The sequence below is a fragment of the Ornithorhynchus anatinus genome, chromosome 7 (genome assembly GCF_004115215.2).
Source record: "Ornithorhynchus anatinus isolate Pmale09 chromosome 7, mOrnAna1.pri.v4, whole genome shotgun sequence".
NCBI lineage: Eukaryota > Metazoa > Chordata > Mammalia > Monotremata > Ornithorhynchidae > Ornithorhynchus > Ornithorhynchus anatinus.
Window position 1 is genome coordinate 67,731,179 of NC_041734.1, and position 20,353 is coordinate 67,751,531.

Consider the following 20,353-nt stretch of genomic DNA (forward strand, 5'->3'; position numbering starts at 1 on the left):
CCGTCGCCCCCCGAATAGATTGTAAGCCCGTCAGAGAGCAGGGACTGTCTCTGTTACCGATTTGTACATTCCAAGCGCTTGGTACAGTGCTCTGCACATAGTAAGCGCTCAATAAATACTATTGAATGAATGAATGAATAGGTCATGCTTTCTTACATTCACACAAACACAAACTCTCTCTCTCTGTCTCTCTCTCTCTCACTCACTCTGTCTGCTTCCAACCCACAAACTTCACTCCTCTAATACCAACCTACTTACCGTGTGTCAAACTCCTCTCTCGCTGGGGACCCCTGGGAAGACTGTCAGGTAACATAACAGCAATGTGGCATTCAGCTTTCAGAATGAACAAAGTTAACTTATTTCTAGTTTTGTCCAACATTCTAATCAAATAATGGTATTTGTTGAGCTTTTACTATGTGCCAAACACTGTACTAAGAACTGGGGTAGATTGAAGGTCCCCCCTTCAGGGTCTCTCCTCGAGGGTTTTCAGGACGCCACCGATCTCGATTATGAGAGGGAGAGTCAAGCAGAGGCATATCCCTTCCATTCCTAGCTTGCCCAGTGGCTAGTGAGCGGAAGGTAATCTGCTACAAGTCAAAACTTACCTGTGCTGGGCAACAGCTGCCTGGGAGAGAGTTGCTTTGGAAAAATAAAAAATCCCTGTTCCACACAGGACTCACATTCTCAATTGCCATTTTACAGATGAGGGAACTGAGGCGCAGAGAAGGAAGTGACTTGCCTGTGGTCACATAGCAGACAAGTGGCAGAGCCAGGATTAGAACCCAGGTCCGTCTGACCTCCAGGCCCGTGTGCTAGGCACTAGGCTTTGCTGCTTCTTGATTCTGACTACAAATATAATTGCGGTATTTATTGTACTTACTACGTTCCGAGCACTGTACTAAAGTTTGGGGTAGGTACAGGATGGTCAAATCAGAGAGTCGAGGGCAGAGATTCAAGTCTACTGCAAGGAAGGAGGGAATGGTAAGCCATTTCCGTATTTTTACTAAGAAAACTCTATGGAAACACTACCAGAACGATTGCAGATAGAGGTGGGGCATTCTGAGAGAGGCGTATCTACGGCTTCATTGTGGGTCAGAGACGACTTGTCAGCATAAGACAAGATATTCATTCATTCAATAGTATTTATTGAGCGCTTACTATGTGCAGAGCACTGTACTAAGCGCTTGGGATGAACAAGTCGGCAACAGATAGAGACAGTCCCTGCCGTTTGACGGGCTTACAGTCTAATCGGGGGAGTTGGACAGACGAGAGCAATGGCAATAAAATAGATAGAAGGTGAACAGGTTGGACAAATCAGTGTCCCACATGGGGCTCACAATCTTAATCCGCATTTTACAGATGAGGGAACTGAGGTACAGAGAAATGACTTGCCCAAGCTCACACAGCAGGCAAGTGGTGGAACTGGGATTAGAACTCAAGTCCTTCTGACTCCCAGGTCTGTGATCTATCCACTAGGTCATGCTGCTTCTCAAATCTTTTAGCATTTTTTCATTTTTCCAAAGTGACTTTATCTCATTTTGCCCTCACAAATTCCCTTCTAAAGAGGGAGACGCGAGTGACTTTGAGCAAGTCGCTTAACTCCTCTGTGCCTCAGTTTCCTCATTTCTAAAATTGGAGCTAATCTCTTCTCCCTCGGCACTAGAGACCGAGCCCCATTTGGGACACTCACTGGGTCTGATCTGCTTATCTGATATCAGCCCCAGTGCTCAGTACGGGACTTGGCACATAGTGGGCGTTTAATAAATACCACAGTTATTATTTTGAGCAGTAGGAGTTATTGTCCGCTTAACGGAGAGATTAAGTGATTTACCTGGAAACCCACCGCAGGCCATTTGACAGAGTTGAGACAGAACACACATCCCCTGACTCTTAAGCCCCTGGTCTTGGATCACTGGAAAAAAACCCCTTCAGACCCTTAAGCAGTCCTATGAGAGATACGTACAATCCATCCACTGTTCCATTTTTATGGTATTTGTCAAGTGCTGCGTATGTGCCAGGCACTGTATTAAGCACTGGAGTAGAGACAAGCTAATCAGGTTGGACACCGTCCATGTCAGATATAGGGCTTACACTCTTAGCACCCATTATACAGATGAGGGAACCGAGGCACCGAGAAGTGAAGTGACTTGCCCAGGATCACCCAGCAAACAAGTGGTGAAGCGGAGATTAGAACCCAGGTCCTTTGACTCTCAACCCCATGCTCTTTCCACTAGGCCACTCCGCTTCTCAGTGTGAATTCTAAACAGCTGCTTTTCAGGGGGTTGGAATGGGGGCTCTGAAAGCAAAGGAGTTAGAGGAAGTGCTTTTATGGACACGGTAAAGAGTTGATCCCTGGGAGACGACTCTGCCGGAGAGACCAGCCTGGCTTAGTGCAGTCAAGAAAGGGGCCGCTCCTTTAGAGTGGAAGCTGGGAGAGGTTCATGAGACGGAGGTCAAAACCAAAAACAGCACCACACTCTGCAAACCACAAGTGCGTCAGCACCAGAGAGGCCCATCTCTGTGGGTGCACTGTGCGGTCGGAATCAGTTGTCCTGAAGCAGCCCTTCCGGCCACTCTTGTCTTGTGTTCACCGGAGTTACCCTCTATGCTGAGCCCTGGAGGTAAACTTCCAGGTCAGTGGGGAAGTAACATGCCTTAATGGATAGAACGTGGGCCCGGGAGCAAGAAGGTCATGGGTTCTGATCCCGGCTCTGCCATTTCTCTGCTGTAAAGCCTTGAGTAAGTCATTTCACTTCTCTGTGCCTCAGTTACCTCATCTGTAAAATGGGGATTGAGCCCGTGAGCCCCGCGTAGGACAGGAACTGTGTCGAGCCCGATTTGCTTGTATCCGACCCCAGTGCGTAGTAAGTGTTTAACAAATACCAGTTATTATTATTATTACTGTTGTTATTAAAGGACAACGAAATGCATGGTTTCGAATGTCCCAGCAGAAAGCAGCCAGGATATGCAGGTGGGGCAGTGCGTGACCAATCTGTCCGGCAGCGTGGCCTAGTGGATAGAACACAGACTAGGGAGTCGGAAGGACCTGGGCTTTCATCCCATCTCCGCCGCTTGTCTGCTGCGTAACCTTGGGCAAATCACTGGACTTCTCCGGGCCTCGGCTGCCTCATCTGTAAAACGGGGATTAAGACTGTGAGCCCCACACGGGACACGGACTTTGTCCCACCTAATTAGTTTGTATCTAGCCAAGCTCTTAGAACAGTGCTTGACACATAGTAAGAGCTCATCAAATATCATCATTATTATTATTATTAAGGCTGGGTCACCTTTTTGGCTCATGACGCAGCAAGCAGGAGATGAGCGACCCTCTGCATATGTACAAGGGCATGTGTACAACGCTATTCTATTAGACCAGAAACACAGGTCGAGTTTTGCTCCATTAAAATAGCTTGGCTCGCACCCAGGCTTGTTTCCAATCAGCAGCTACCTAGGTCCTAGAGGGACTCTGACTTTCTACTTGGCATCCTCTTCCTGGTCTGACTGCTACATACTGGAGACTCCAACCCCGGCGGCCGTTCGGCTGCGTGCCTTACCCGGAAATCTACTGCGCGATCCTGAGCCGTCTGAAGACGAGACTATGTCCTAGCAATTTGCCTGAGAGTCAGAAGGACCTGGGTTCTAATCCCAGCTTTCCCATTGGTCTGCTGTGTGACCTGGGGCAAGTCACTTAGCTTCTCTGGGCCTCAATTACCTCATCTGTCAAATGGGGATTAAGACTGTGAGCCCCATGTGGAACATGGACTGTAGTTTTGTATCTACCCCAACGCTTAGAACAGTCCTTGACACATAGTAAGCGCTTAACAAATGCTATTATTATTATTCTCGGAAGCAGTGGGATCTAGCGGAAAGAGCATGGGCCTGGGAGTCAGGGGATCTAGGTTCTGATCCTACCTCTACCACTTGACCGCTGTGTACCTTGTGAAAATCACTTCTCTGTGTCTCAGTTCCTTCATCGGTAAAATGGGGATTAAATGTCTAGTCTCCCTCCCCCTTAGACTGTGAGCCCCGTGTGGGACAGAGATTGTGTCCGGTCTGCTTGTCTTGTACCTTCCCCAATACTGAGAACAGGGCTTGCCACTTAGTAAACATTTAACAAAGACCCTAGTTATTATTATTATTAACCCCTCCAGGCTCGGGGACCAGCATCACTGAAGCCAGGATACCTCCAGCTCTCTCAGCAGCTCCCATGCTACACAGGGAAAGTTCTTCAGGGCTTCTCCCCTCCTTCTTGGGGTCAGAACAGGAGGGTCCCCCAAAAGATATCTGAGCTACATCAAGCTTCTCATTCCCGGAGAGAGGGGGCCCTCCTCTCACCACCTACTTCCAGTGTGGAGCAACGTCCTGGTCAAGGGGTATTAAAGAGGGCACCCCCCGCCCCATCAACGTCCACAGTGTTCTGGGCTGAGCCAAGCCTCTCGCCCTATTTTCTCGACAGAGAACCCAAGACCCAGGCCCTCCCTCAAGTCGACCAGCCGGCCGGGAGCAGAGCCAGGTTTTTTAACTAGGGAAACCATACAGCCCACCAGCCTGTGCCCTTGATGGCTGCCAGATCCTCACAAAGACTTCCCAGGGTATTCACTAAGCATGGCTGCGGTGGCTGCTTCATTAAGGTGTACGGAGGGGGTGGGAAGGAAGAAAGAGAGACATTCTTGGAGAGGAACAGGTGTACATGTCAACAGCTCCTTGTTCAGCATTTGACTAAATGCCGTTCTGCGGAGTCATTGTGAGAGAGGGTTTTTGTGCAACAGAAACACAAACTGGAAGAAAAAAGAAAGGCCTAGCCTAGAGGTGCAGAGAGAGAGAGAGAAGAGAAAATAACCAAGAAATCACATTCCAGCTGTGGATCACCACGCAGGCAACCAATGGAGAAAAAATTCTGCATCTCATCACTCAGAGTGTTTCCTGGCACATTCAGACTCCATTCCTCACTGTAAGCTTAAAGGTCAATTGGAATATAAAATAGAATTTGCCTAATTTTCATTTTTAACATGTCTGGGTCATGAAAATGCTGGTTTAATCAATTTAAGAAAAGTGGGAAATCAAAGCACTCGTCCCACTTATGGCCTCCAGGATTAGTTCTTTGTTCCCTGGGGTCAGATCTAAATTTTCCGCTGGAGAAGTGAAGAAACAGCTGACCTCTTGACCCCCCGATTCACTTATTGACCTCCAGATCTCTTCTTTCCTCTCTCTCTCTCTCCCCCTCCTTCTCCCTCCCTCTCCCTCCTTCCCAGCCCTCCCATGGTCATGGGAATGACTGTTCCTAACCCAGACTCCAGCTAGCCCCAGTCAGGGCTGGAAACGTGGTTTAATGGACCACAACACTAGTCATACATTGCGTGAAGCTGAAGGGTCCTGGGAAAGAGCTGGGTTTACTCCTAAGGTTGGGATCTCACCCTAACCCACTTTTCTAGTCTTTTACACTTGGGGATCTGCCCCTAGCTAAGGTACAGCCAAAGCTATGAGAAGGAGCATGGCATAGTGGATAGAGCATGGGCCTGGGAGGCAGAAGGTCATGGGTTCTAATCCCAGCTCCACCACTTGTCTGCTGTGTGACCTTAGTCAAGTCATTTCACTTCTCTGTGCCTCAGTCACCTCACGTGTAATGTGGGGATTGAGACCGTGAGCCCCATGTGGGACAAGGGCTGTGTCCAATGCATTTTGCTCGTATCCACCCCATTGCTTAGTACAATGCCTGGGACATAGTAAGAGCTTAAATACCAGAAGTATTATTATTATTACTGGGCACCTGGAAAAAGTCCCAGGGCACTTTTCCCTTTTAACATTTCACCTCTCCCATCCTCGTTCTCAATATGTCAAAGAATTCACAATGCCACCCACACATTCTGGGCCAAGGCCTTCTAGCCATTCTCCTGTCCCCAGGAGGATCAGCCTTAACTCACTTCAGTCAAAGAGGGATGGAGAAAAGAAGGGAAGGATGAGGAGAGGAAGGAAGGGAGGGGAGGAGGGAGGGAGGGAGAGTTAGAAGGAGGGAAGAGCGGAGGGAGCATTCCTATTTTACAAAGCCTTTGGGGGAACAATCACCACATTATTCAGGGAAGAACCTGAAACTGAAAGTCAGATCTGCATTCTACCCTTGGCCAGGCTCCTGGACTGCTGCATAATCTTGGGCAAGTTGCTTGACCTCTCTATGCCTCAGTTTCCACACCTGTAAAAGAGATAGCATGGCCCAGTAGAAAGAGTACCAGCCTAGAAGTCAGAGGACTTGGGCTCCATTCTCAGCTCTGCCATTTGCCTAATGTGTAACTTTGGGAAAGTCAGTGAAACTATGCCTCAGTTTCCTCATCTGTAGAATCAATCAATCAGTGGTACTTTTTGATTGCTTACTGAGTGCAGAACACTGTACCTAATGCTTGGGAGAGTACAATGAAACAGTTGGTAGGCATGTTCCCTGCCCACAAGGAACTTACAGTCTGTGGGGAAGGCAGACATTAAATTATGGACATGTACATAACTGCTCCCCTTCAGGGTGGCACTTGGAGAGTTTCCAGGACTCTGCCAGTCGCAACAATGGGAGGGAGAGTCAAGCAGAGGCATTCCCATTCCATTCCTAGCTTGGCCAGTGGCTAGCAAGTGAAAAGCAATCTGCTACAAGTCAAAACTCCCCTGTGCTGGGCAGCAGCGGCATGGGAGAGATTCGAGGGCGGAGATTCAAGTTTACTGCACGGAGTAGGCAATGGTAAACCACTTCCGTATTTTTACCATGAAAACTCTATGGATACACTATAGGAACGATTGCAGATGGAGGTGGGGCAATCTGGGAGAGATGTGTCCATGGTGTCGCTATGGGTAGGAGACGACTCGATGGCATAAGTCAAGAAAGACGTAAGTGCCGGAGGACTGAAGATGGGTTGAATATCAAATGATTGAAGGGACCAGATCTAAACATATAGGTGACATAGAAGGGAGATGGAATGGGAGAAATGAGGGCGTAGTCGGGGGAGGCCTCTTGGAGGAGGTGTGATTTTAATAAGGTTTGGAATGTGGGGAGAGTGATGGTCTGTCTTATATGAAGGGAGAGGAAGTTCCAGGCCAGATAAAGGACTTATGCAAGGGGTCAACGGCAAAATAGACGAGATGGAGGAATTAAATGTGGATTTAATTCCTGTCCTCCCTCTTGGACTGTGGGCCATGTGTAGGACAGGAACTGTGTCCGATCTGATCATCTTGTATCTAAACCCAGTGCTTAGTTCAATGCCCGACATATCGGAAGCACTTAGCAAATACCAAAATTAATAGAAATAAAAGGGGATAAGAGAACTACTCCCCTTACTTTTTGCAGGACGGGGACTGCGTCCAATCCAGTGATCGAAACCAGCATTTAGCATAGTGCATGGCACTGAAAAGCATTTCATAAATATCATAACTAGCAATCTAACCCGCACCCTCCAGAGCAGGATAAAGGCAGCACTGACTGACCAAAGCAACATTTGAAAGCCTACGTTTTCCTCTCTCCTCCCCAAAACAGCAACAACTCATCATAAACGGGATTGGGAGAGACCATCTGTGATTTCCAGCATTCCCTGATGCCAAACAATCACTCCCCTTCCTCTCTTCCGGAAGCTACCGGTCCCCCCTCCCGCATCCCTCGCTCCCCACCCTGGGCCAGGTGACTTGAAGCACACCTGACTGGAGTCACCCTATTGCTTTCTCCTAGATCTGGGCTCTGCCTCTTCTGTCTCCTGATGAGAGGGCCAGGTCTATGGAAGCAGGGAGTGGAGCTGACTGAAAACGCAGTTGGCCCTGGAGATCTTGCTGGAAAGAGAGGGGCTTGGTGAGAGAGGCTGGGAGGGGCTTGGGGGGTGTCCTCTTAAATTTTCCTGAGACTTGGAGGGCAGCTCTAGGGTCAGCCGTCGGGTTAGACTGGAGCTTCCCTTGACCTCCATTGACACCTCCCAGTTTCCCTCCTACTATTCCTCTCCAAACTCCTCCAGTGAGTTGTCTACGCCCAATGCCACCACTTCCTTTCCTCCAATCCTCGCCTCGACTGCCCAGAATCCGGCTTCGATCCCCTTCGCTTCACGGAAACGGCCCTCTCGAAGGCACCCTTGACCTCCTTGCCAATGGCCTCTACTCCATTCTTAATCCACCTCAACCTCTCAGCTGCCTTCAACACTGTGGATCACCCCCTTCTCCTGGAAACATTATCTAGCCTTTAGTTCACTGACACTGTCCTCTCCTGGTTCTCCTATCTCTCTGGCTGCTGCTTCTCAGTCTCTTTCTCTGGTTCTTACTCTACCTCCCACCCCCTAACTGTGGGAGTCACTCAAGGTTCAGTTCTGGGTCCCTTCTATTCTCCAACTACACCCATTATCTTGGACAACTCATTCACTCCCACGGCTTCAAATACCATCTCTATGTTGATGATTCCCAAATCTTCAGCTCCAGCCCTGATCTCTCTCCCTCTCTGCAGTCCCGCCGACACTTCAAACTTAATATGTCCAAAACAGAACTCCTCATCTTCCCACCCAAACCCTGTCCTCCCCCTGACTTTCCTATCACCGTAGAACACACTACCACCCTCCCTGTCTCACAGGGCCCGTAACCTTGGCATTATCCTCGACTTGTTTCTCTCATTCAACCCGCACATTCGGTGTCACGAAATCCTGTCAGTTCTACCTTCACAGCGTTTGCTTTCCGTCCAAACTGCTACAAAGCTGATCCAAGCACTCACCATTTCCTTCCTTGACAACTGCATCAACCTCCTCGCCGACCTCCCGGCCTCCGCCCTCTCCCCATTCCAATCCCTACTTCATGCAGCTGCCGGGCTCAGCCCTCATTTCCCCCTCCTATTCCCCCCATCTGCATCACTATACACTTGGCTGTGTACCCCTTAATCACACAATCACATTCATCGAACGCTTACTCTGTGCAGAGGACGATATTAACAGAGTCGGTAAACATGTTCCCTGCTCATAAGAAACTTATGGTCTTGAGGCCTGTAAGCACTTTGATAAATATGTACATATCTTTATATTCTATTATAATTTTCCCCTATCTGTAATTTATTTTAATGTTTGTCTCTTCCTCTAACCCACTATCTCCTCAGGGGCAAGGATTGTATCTACCAAATCTATGGCATTGTATTTTCCCGAGTGTTTAATACCATGCTCTGCACACAGTAAGAGCTCAAAAAATACCACTGACTGATGGACTAAATAATCAGAGCCCAGGCCAGATGGGGGTAAGGGTATCCTTAGGGATGGAGGCTGTCTTGACTCTCCCACCCCTATCCCCCTCACTCTGGCTTTTTTCCCAGCTGGAAAACCTACCCCGACCCAGCCTCCTTCGAGCCCATTTCACATCGGACAGACCACAGCTGTCCCCACGTTCAAATCCCTCCTAAATCCTAAATCCTCCTCCAACAAGCTTTCCCTGATTTATTTTCCAGTGTCCTGAGCCACATCATCTCATCAGCCAACTCTAGAACTTGCAAACTTGGTAAACCCTCTCTACACACGCACAGAGATATAGATAGATATATATATAGTTTGTCTCCTCAGAATGTAAGCTCCTGTGGGCAGGGAACCTATCATTTCTATATTTTATTCTTCCCAAACACCCAGTACAGTGCATCACCCCACTGTAGGTGCTCAATAAGCATACTTTCTACAACTTTAGGAATGGCTGAGGGCTTTCAGGTCAAGGAAGAGGCCATCTCCATCTGTACTTAGTCCTCTCAAACCCCAGAGAGACGGACAGTCAGACAGCCCAGAGAGATTGGCTTCGGCCAGGCATCTTCATGACCTCCCTGCTAGATCTTCCGAGGCCCAGCTTTAAGAAGCTTCATTCAGTTTAGAGGCGGTCAGTCAATTCATCCCCATTCTTAAAGTCCTGCCCCTCTCCCAGGTATTGAGTACAGAGCTCTGCCTACAGTAAGCACTCAATAAATACGATTGACTGACTGACTGACAGGCAGAGCCTGCAGAGTCCCCAGACTCAAGGGAGAGGGGGATCCACTGTCTCTCCACCCAGAGTCCGCGGTACCCGCCAACCCCCAGTGCCTGCCTGCTCCAACCAAGCTCCCACACAGTAGCTGAGGCCTGGAGCCCCCTCTTAACTCTGGGGTAATTAGTCTTTGTTTGCATCACTCCCAGTGCCGCGGGCATCAGCGGCAGAGTCGGCCTCTGAAATCCCTGGCTGCTTTCATTTCGCTCAAGTGCTCCTCAGACCAATTTTCCCAGCAGTGAGAGGGTTGAACACCCCCCTACTAGCTCATTCCTGGAGCGTGGAGGCGGAGAGCCCCTGGGACCTTCTTCCACTCTCCCCTGAGCCTGGGCCCTCCCCTTGGGGAGACCACCCTAGGGGGTTCAGCCTGGGGCTGCCCTCCTGTTTCCCCAGCTCTTATGCACAAGATTGGAGGCAGTGGAGGGCTGTGGGGTGAGAAGCAGGAGATCGGGTGGGGGCAGGGGTTCACCGAAGTGTTTGGGAGAGAGAGCCCATGTTAGGGAGGACCCTCCCCAGCGCCCCCCCAGCCCAAACCCCCTAAATCAGACAGGGTTAAAGAAGTCAGAGAGTGGGCCCCAAGGAATCTGCCTCTCATTCCTCAAATGCTTACAGTGAGGTGGGGGAACGGTGTGTTTGTTTGAGAAACAGAGTGGTCTAGGGGATAGAGGCTGGGCCTGGGTATCAGAAGGACCTGGGTTCTAATCTCAGCTCCACCACTTATCTGCTGTGTGACCTTGCACAAGTGACTTTACTTCGCTGTGCCTCAGTTACCGCATCCAAAAAATGGGGATTGAGACTGTGAGCCTCATGTGACTCCGGGTCTGTGTCCAACCTAATTAACCTGATAGTAAGCGCTTAACAAATACCATTAAAAAAAAACAACTGACCTGCTGGGGAGACCAAGAATGAGCCTCAAACCCTGTGGATCTCGATCTCCCCCTCTGTACAATGGGGAGACCCATCTGTGGTCATCCTGGCCTCAGTGGGCCAGTGTGAAAACCCAGGGACAAGAAATCAGGGCTTCTGTGGTTTCTACCTCATAGTATCTAGGGGGAGGCCAGAGTGGTGGGGCGGTGGGTGTTAGGAGCCCCCAGTATGGCTCAGGGGCCCTCACAGAGCCCCAGGAAGTCAGAGGCCAAGTAGAATAAGGGGATCTGGTTCCTCGGGCTGCAGGGCTAAGATCTTCCTCAACAGCAGAACAGACCTGCACAGTACATCCTGGAGGCCCCAGCCTTTGCCACCCAAGGGTTGAGGCTGGAGTTCCTGAGCTGCCCCAGACTCCAGGGCTGCCAAATTGTACATTCCAAGTGCTTAGTACAGTGCTTGCACATAGTAAGCGCTCAATAAATACTATTTAATAAATACTGTTGAATGAATGCCCCCAGACTCACATCCCCAGCATCCCGACCCCCACCCAGGGCTCCACAGTAGGGACCACCAGCAGGAGCCTAATAGTGTTCATGGGTGGACAAGGACCAGAGGGGACGGCTCCAGGCAGGCCTCACTCAGGCTTCCTCATTATTAAACGAACAACCTTCCCTCGAGGCTCGATGCCCTCGCCACCCCAGAGATTGGCAGGCCAAGAGCTCACAGGCCACCCGAAGCTCGGACACCCAGATCTGGTCCTAGGCCTCCGGTGACTCCTGGGGTGACTCCAGACCCAGAAGAGCAAGACAAATCAATCAATCCATCTATCTATAGATCACTCTAAGGTATTTATTAAGCACTTGCTCTGTCCAGAGGGCACCATCCTCACCCTCAAGCAGCTTCCAGTCTACTCTTTGAGGGGGGACAAAGCAGACCAAAAAAAGAACCTTTCAGGAAAACCTCCCAGGCAGAACCTCCCTGACTGAGCCAGGGTCTCAAGGGAGATCCACATTTGGCTTGCATTTCAGCGCATCGGCTTTTTCTCTCTCTTCTGCGCTCCAGGCTCCAGAAGATCAATTCCTCTCCCCCAGATCGGGGTCTGTGGGCCCATCCCCTTTTCCCCCCAACCCACATTTCTCTCAGGACACTGCCAGATCCCCCTCCGGCCCCCAGGCCCAAACCTTCCCGCTAGAAGGAAGAGAATCCGTGATAGGGAGGCAGCTTGCGGAACGCCCAGCCGGCCCCGTCAGTCTCCCTGCCAGCCTCCCCTGGAGAGGGACCTCTCCACAGCCCCTCGTGGGAACCTTTACTGAGAAACCAAATGAGCTCTGAAATTAAAACATTAGGAAGGAATCCTCCTCAAACTCCATCAAGGTGTCTCACGCGCTCAGCCCACTCCCTTCCTGCCTCCCCCTCCTCCCTCTCCTCTCCACTCGCGCTCCCTCGTTCTCTCCCTCCCCAAAGTTCAATCTTTTTGCCGCAGCTAATGGCTTTTAAGTTTCTCACGCCGCCTCTCATTTCTATCATTTTAATTATTGAGTAGCCCTTGCGTCGCTGGTCTGGAACTTTAATGCTGCTGAAAGAGACCCAGGGAACTCAGGCTCGGTGAACAGACGCTGGCTGTCTCTCCCTGGCCCCATCTCTCACTCTCACACCACCTCTCTGGGGCTCGACCTCTAGGGAACCCCTTTAGTTCTCCAGGGACAGAAGAAAGGGAGATTAGATTTGGGGAAAGGGAGGCAAGAACCAGAGAAATCCATGGAATTCATTGGATGTGGAGAAATGAGGGCAGTCACAAGGGCTACCCCAGGGAGGACTCCCTCCACTGCTGTTCTGCTGGGCTGCCTCCAGAAGGTGCCCGCACACTGGGGTGCCAGGGAATCAGCCTCCCTTCAGTCCCCCAGAGCTCAGGAGTTAATAATAATAATAATTATGGTATTTGTTAAGGGCTTACTATGTGCCAGGCACAGTACTAAGCTCTGGTGGATACAAACAAATCGGGTTGGATACAATCCTTGTTCCACATGAGGCTCACAGTCTTAATCCCCATTTTACAGATGAGGTAACCGAGGCCCGGAGAAGCTAAGTGATTTGCCCAGGGTCACACAGCAGACAAGTGGCAGAGCCAGGATTAGAACCCAGATCCTTTGGACTCCCAGACCCATAGTTTATCCATCTCCAAGGGGGATGGAGTTTGTGGTGCCCAAGTTGCCCCAACCCAAAGAGCAGGCCCCTAACGTGGGGCAGGATTAAGGACCCCCTCTCACCCCTCAGCTCAGTGGCTCCCTGGGTATCGACCTGGCTCAGAGGTTCCAATCCATGCCCGGGTTGGTCCCATTCAGCAGCCGGGAACTGGTGACTCGGAAGCAGGAGGAGATCCAAGTCCAAAGAGGGAATGGAGGAATCCCCAGACCCACAGGGCTACCACAGCTGGGACCGAAACAGCTGGAATCTCCCAGCATGAAAATCTCACAGAGGCAACAAATGGATGAACGGGGCACCAGCCGTCACTCGATCAGTGACGACGCCATTCAGTGACCAGCCAAACATCATACAGAGCATCAGCGCCTGCTATCCTAAAACCAGCACTGACTTTACCACCTTACCCTTATCACAGTGGCAGCCCCAACTCGGACCCTAACCCTCGCCCGAACCCTAACTCCAAAGCCCTGTCCCAGTCCCAGACAAACCCCACCATCAGGTCTATCCCTAAACAAGGCCCTCCTAGGTTTTGGAGGTTTGGGGTTTGCTTTTCTCAGAAACTGTCCTTAAATGCTTGCCCTTCCAAGGCTGGGCCCTCAGCAGTGCCAGCCTCGCTGAGTGGCTTGGGGTTCATTGGGGTCTGTGTCCCAACACAGGGAGGGGAGAAGGAAATAGGGATGGGGGATCCAAAGCAAGGATGCAGGGGATTCAGGGTCTGAGGCCTGAGCAGATATCAGGCCTGGAAGCCCTCCCAAGAAGTTCACATTAGACTGCAGTCCCCTGGAAGCCAGGGGTCCAGGAACTACAGCAGTGGGAACTTCAGAGAGCCCCATGGGGAGAGGCACTTAGCTGTCTGGTGCTCTGCATTGCCTTCCCCTTCCCCAGGAGGCCCCTTGGCCAGTGGTCATCTCCCCTGATCAGTAGGCCAAGCCCCTTGCAGGCATCTTCTGGCCTCTGGCCTGGGGACAGGACAGACACTCCATCCCACTGGATGGCTCGACCTCCGTCCGGTCTCAGGCAGTCCCGAGTCCCGCAGACCAAAAGTCAGAATACGCTGCTCCCCAGCCCATGATGGGGGCAGAGTCCCCTCCTCTGGGGCCCAGAGATGACCACACAGGCAGCTACCCAAGTCAGAATGCTAGCCTGGAGGGACCTCCTACCTGAGGGTCTAAGCCCCCAACCCAGGCAGCCTTGAGACTGAACCCAAGCCAAGGAAGGTGAAGGCACAGGAACAGAGCCTGGCTCTGGTCCATGAGTGCCCTTCTGACACCACTGCCCAGAGAGCGGAGCCTGCGTCCCCTCCCTTCTGCCCACCCTTCCCTCCGCCCCCTCAGGAGCCTTGGCGAGGCCAGCTGAGCAGAGGAAATAGGGGTGGGAACAAGGCAGATGGCAAAAGAGCATACAAATGCCCTCCTTCTCCATTGTCTCTGGTCCCGGGACATAATCTCCCTCCCATCATCACCCCCTGAGCAGGTGCCACTGTCTCCCACCCCTATTCCTGCAGAATCTTCCTGAGGAAGGCAGTTCCCTGAAGGAGAGGGGGGCTGTTTCCCTGGAAAGCCCAGAAGGGAAGTGTTAGCCCACATCCATTCCCATAGCACATGCAGCCCTCTCCTTCCTTCCTGCCTTCCTACACATACACACACACACACATACTCACACAGAGGCTCTGAGTGAAAAACAGGCACATAATTATTGGTAAAATGCTTGTAATGTTTTTCTCACCATTGTTGTTGTGATTGTTTTAGTGGCTTCAGTGAGCACTTGGCCAGCATTGAATTGCAAAACAGGGAAGGAGGAAGAGAGGGGGAGGGAGTGAGGCAAGGAAGGAATGAGGGAGGAAAGAAGAAAAGAGGCAGGAAGGAAGACAGGAAGGTAGAATGGCAGGCAGGAAGGAAGGCAGGAAGGCAGAAAGATAGACAGCCATATAGGAAAGCAAATAGGAAGGAAAGAGAAGAGGCAAGAAGGAAGATAAAATGGCAGGAAGGAGGAAGGGACGACTAGAGAAGGACAGACAGGCAGGCAGGAAGGGAGGGAGGAAGAGGTGGAGGGAAGGGAGGGAAAGAGAGGGATGACTGGCTAAAAGGGTTAGCATTTTCCAGAGGCCAATGCTGGGAACCAGGAGCTCAGTTTCCCCCACTCCAGTGTTCCCTCCCCTCTGGGCTTCCGAAGGGAAGGCCTCTGTTCAACAACAATGAGATCAGGGTGGGAAGGAAGAGGAGGAGAGGAGAGGGAGCCAGAATACGCGACTCACCTTGAAGAGGCGCAAAATGTTGGCCACCATGATGGAGACGGAGCTGCCCGAGGCCCCGATGACACCCACCACGCGCTCGGGTTTGGTGATGATGGGCGGGCCCCCGTGGGTGCAACGCACCTCCGTGCCGTCCTTCTCTATGAGCGCCTGCACGAAGGTGAGCGACTGCTCCAGGGCGTGGGTGTCACGCGAGCAGGTGTCCAGGATGCGGGCGCCCAGGGTGATGTTGGGCAGCAGGTCGGGGTCGTTGTTGATGCGGTCCAGAGCGAAGAGCATGGCCTCCAACCGGTGGACACCCTTCTCCTTCTTGAGGTCGCCGCAGGCCTTGCCCTCCGAGCCGCGCCCGTGCACAGGGAACAGCCCGCCCACGGTCAGGTCCCCGTCCAACCGGATGGAGTTCATGTGGGGGTGCCCCGGGCCCTTGGGCTTGCCCAGAGCGGGGGACCCCCAGCAGCAGAGGCCGAGCAGCAGGCAGAGGGAGAACCGCTCCACGCACAGGCAGCCTCCGCCCTTCCCGCTCATCGCCAGAGGACGCGGCAGCTCTAGCGGCCCGTGGATGGCGGCCGCCTCAGCCCCGGCCCGCGGCTCGCCCCGCGACCTGGCTCCCTGGCATGGGCAGCCCTCGCCCCCTGCCAGAAGCCTTGAGAGGCCGGCCGGCTCAAGCGTGGGTCGGCTTGGGGGTCCCGAGCCACCTGAACTGATGGGTGATTCCCTCGGAGTCGCCGGCGTCAGTTGTGTCACTGCCCCACGAGGACGTCTCAGCAGATGCTGGTGCCACCACCATCCAGGCCCGGGGACGCCGGGGGGAGCTCGGGGACACCAGGCTCAGGGTTCACGAATGCCGTTGGCTGGCCCTGCCGAGAGTCACAGCTACACAGAGAGAGGGAGGCTCCGGGCTTGACATAACTTGGCATCAAGAAGACAGCTACTCTGTTCCTTAAGTAGGGCTGGGGAAAGAGAGAAAGAGAGACAGAGAGAGGGGAGGTCAACCGGAGCAGAAGGTTGACATTAACCCACTGGCTCTCTTGCCAGGAAGCCGGAGGCAGAGAGGCTGTGGGTTGTGGCCTCCGGATCTGGCGTATTCACTGGAGTCTGCACTGCTGCTGACTGCTCAGCCTGGTTCCAGCTGGAGAGAGTCAGGGACGGCCCAGGACAAAATCAGGCACGACTGAAGGCTTCCAAAAGCCAAACTTCCAATCCTGCTGCATGGCTCAAGGGCCCCAGAGGGCATCCCGGGGGTCATGGATCAGGGGAAAGCAGACATCGAAGATCCTACAAAACCCTGCCCTGCTCTTCCCTGGGGGCCTGGGTACCCCCTGGGAAGGGGACAACCTGCCCCCTTTTCCCACCAGATATCTTGGGCATCAATCAATTAATCAATCATATTTATTGAGCATTTACTGAGTGCAGAGTACTGCAGTAACTGCTTGGGAGAGTACAATATAACAGAGTTGGTAGGCCCATTCCCTGCCCACAACGAGTTTACGATCTAGAGCGGGAGACAGGAATCAGTATAAATAAATTACAGATATGGACCTAAGCTGGGGGTTGAGGGTGGGGAGAAAAAAGGGAGCAAATATAAGTGCAATGGTGACCTGGAAGGGAGTGGAAGATCCGGAAATGGGGGCTTAATCAGGGAAGACCTCTTGGAAGAGATGTGCCTTCAATAAGGGGAGCAGTGAACCCTGACTGGGGAGCTTGGTGACTCAGCGGGGTGTGGTGGAGGTGAGCTTGGCATCTGGCCTTCCTCTCTGGTGTAGAAACAACCCAGAAGACACCCTTGGTCTTGTGGGGATGGATTACAGCCCTGCACGCTCTCCACCCCAACCAATGATTTGGTGATTAAATATTCATCCCAGAGGAAGAGAGGACACCAGATCTTCCTTCAATCTCACTTTCGATTGGTTTGGGGGGGTTTTATGGTATTTGGTAAGCACTTACTATGAACCAGGCACTGTACTAAGTGGTGGGGAAGATGATACAAGCTAATCGGGTTGGACACAGTCCATGTCCTACACGGGGCTCACTGTCCCAGAGGCACAAAAAAGTTAAGTGACTTGTCCAAGATCACACAGCAGACAAGTGGTACATCCAAGATTAGAAGTCAGGTCTTTCTGGCTCCCAGCCCTGTGCTCTATCCACTAGGCCACATTGCTTCTGCCCCCTATCAGATTCGGGAAGCAATTCTGCTCCCATAGCCCAGTCCTCCCCGAACCTCCTGCCACCCCCCCAGTGGAGAGTTTCATATATTTCTCTGACCCTCCAAGAGGTCTCCAGATTGTCTACACAGCACAAAGACCTCGTGCACCCTCACCCAGCCACATCCTGCCCTCCTGCGCTTCTCCCTTTTTTTATGGTATCTGTTAAGTACTTACTATGAGTGAGGCACTATACTCACCACTGGGATAGATACAAGATAATCAAGATGGACACAGTCCCTTTCCCACATATGCCTCATAGTCTTAACCTCCATTTTACAGATGAGGTAACTGAAGTACAAAGAAGTGAAGTAACTTGCCCAGGTTCACACGGCAGACACACGGCAGAGCCAAGATTAGAACCCAGGACCTCTGACTCCCAGACCTGTGCCACTAGGCCGTACTGTTTCTCCCTTTTCAGAACCCCAGCTGCCGGCCACTGTCCTTCCCTCCTCCCTAGCTCCCTGCCTCTTCCCCTTTCTGGTCTTGCACTGGCAGCTGGAGGACTTTAGATGACCTTTCTGCAACTCCAGGGAAGGGAGTGGAGCTGGGACCCTCGCCTAGTGGAGGGCACCGGACAATCCCTGGCGTGTCCAGGGGAGCAATCCGTGGGCTGACAATGAGGATGAGGAGGGTGATGCTACTCAGAAAGCAAGCCCACCCCTGGTTGAAGGAGGCCAGAGTCCACTGGGGACTGAAAGGCTGGTGCAAGCCGGGGGGCTGGGGAGAGAGGTTCCTACCCCCATCCCAAGTCTCAGCGATGCCAGTTGAAAGTGAACCGACAACTCCAGAAAGGCAGTACTTCCAGATTGCATCCCATTCAGAGCCTAATAGCCACCATGCCCGAAAACCTGAGCCCCATTTCAAGAAGAACATCAATCCTCCAACCTCGGAGTCCCTGTCCCAGGTCTTCCCCCAACCTGGGCCCCGTTACCACTAGAGCATCACTCCTCCCACCCGATGGCCTCTGCCCCAACCTCTCCTTGACCAGAGCCCCATTCCTATCAAAGCATCACTCCCCCTGCCTCGTGGCCCTGTTCCCAGCCAGCCCCTAGCGAGGGCCCCAATACCACCAGAACCTATTTGCACCCCTGATACCTCCCTTCAGTTTGGACCCCTCGATCTTTCCCCAGCAACCCGTGTGGGGCAGCGGGGATGACCTGATGTGGCAGGGGTTTTTACAAAGGGGAGGGACACTAGTCAGCACTCCCAGGACCCTCAGTTGGGGTGACCCAGTTGGTCAGAAGGCAGGCAGGCCTAGATTCAAGGGCCATAGTAGAAAGGAAACAGAGGGTGAGGTGGCTATGAAGGGGAAGGCGAGGGAGGGGATAAGGGAGTCAACCTCCTCCCCAGATCCTGACCACTGGACAACGTTGCCTTGATGCTGCTCGCTGGAACCAAAAAGATTCCTCTTTCCCTAGAATAGGGGGCCCCTGCCCAGGAAGGAGCCACTGTCAGATGCTTCAGATGAAGATGCTTCCTTCAGAGAAGCAGAGGGTCTCAGTGGAAAGAGCCCGGGCTTGGGAGTCAGAGGTCATGAGTTCTAATCCCGACTCCACCACTTGTCAGCTGTGTGACTTTGGGCAAGTCACTTCACTTCTCTGGGCCTCATTTCCTCATCTGTAAAATGGGGATTGAGACTGTGAGTCCCACATGGGACAGGGACTGTATCCAACCCAATCTGCTTGTATCCACCCCAGCGCTTAGTACAGTGCCTGGCACAGAGTTAAGGGCTTAACAAATATCATAATTATTATTATTATTAGAAAAGAACCAGTCCAGTTTTTCCCTGTTGGTGAGTGACTGGAGTGGACTGATCCTGCCTCCTTCATTTCGGGGCCTGTCTGGGCTCTCTGAGCCCTCCAGGGAGTCGCTCCAGGGAGCTGGGGAAGCTGCCACCAGTTTTAGCTTCTTCTGTTTCTTTGAACTCATAATGTGACTTGGGTGAGGTAAAAAATACCAGTGAATGAATGGAACCCCAGAGAGCAGGTGGAAGGAGAGCTACATTTGAATATCCCCTATCCACTCCCTTGGCCTCCCACCCTTCTACTTCAAATCCTACAGCGAAAGCGAGGAGGAGAATTGGGGGAGGAGAGAGAGAAGGAAGGAGGGAGAGAGAGAGAGAGAGAAAGAAAGAGAGAGGAAGGGAGGGAGGGAGGGAGAGAGAAAAAAAACTCACACCCCCTAAGATATAGGGGCCATCAACGACCTGTATTAGCAGTTGTTGCTTCAACCTCTTCAGGTCTCCATCCCTGCTCGTCCCCCTCCCCATGCCAGCAACTCATTTCGATACCATCTTCGCACCCCCAAAACCAAATTCAAAATTGGAACATTTGGATAGAAATGATTTTCCATTCCGAATTACCAATTATTTTCTGAAGCTTTCAGGACCGTTCCTTCTGCTTCGTCGTGTGCAAAAGCGTCCTGAATGCAGGCGGCTCTCACTCTCCTTCTCTCTCTGACTCTTCTTTTTCCTCCTGCCTCCAGAGGTCCTGCTGGCTCCAGGAGAGGAAGGAGCGGAGTGGAGGATTGGAGGGAAGCGGGAAGATTGCGGAAAAGGGGGTGGGGAGGAGACATCTCAACACACTCGGCACGTGAATATTTCACCTAATAGCCTCTCTAGTATCCCCATCAATTCCCAGGGAGGGTCCCCGGAAGGCCAACTGACCCCTGCCACCTCTGCAGGGCTCTCAGATATTGCCAGGTTCCCCATCACAGAGAATTGTAAAGTCCTGAACCCAGAAAGCTCATTTGGTCCATTCCCCTGCAACCCGGAAAAGCAGAGTAGGGTCCATGGGGAACCGAGACTGCACCGACTCTTCAGTTAACACACTCCAGAGGCTAG

General features: G+C 52.1%; 1 protein-coding gene across 1 annotated transcript in view; it reads right to left on the minus strand.

Moving 5' to 3' along the window:
* Window positions 1-19,992, minus strand: part of GRM4 (glutamate metabotropic receptor 4) — a 148,401-nt gene extending 128,409 nt beyond the window's left edge. Inside the window, exons 1-2 of the mRNA XM_029069921.1 lie at window positions 19,874-19,992; window positions 15,311-16,257 (exon numbers count right to left, since the gene is read on the minus strand). Coding sequence (XP_028925754.1) covers window positions 15,311-15,832 — 522 coding nt within the window. The 5' untranslated portion in view covers window positions 15,833-16,257; window positions 19,874-19,992. The remainder of the gene's footprint in view (window positions 1-15,310; window positions 16,258-19,873) is intronic.
* Window positions 19,993-20,353: the final 361 nt, after the last annotated feature.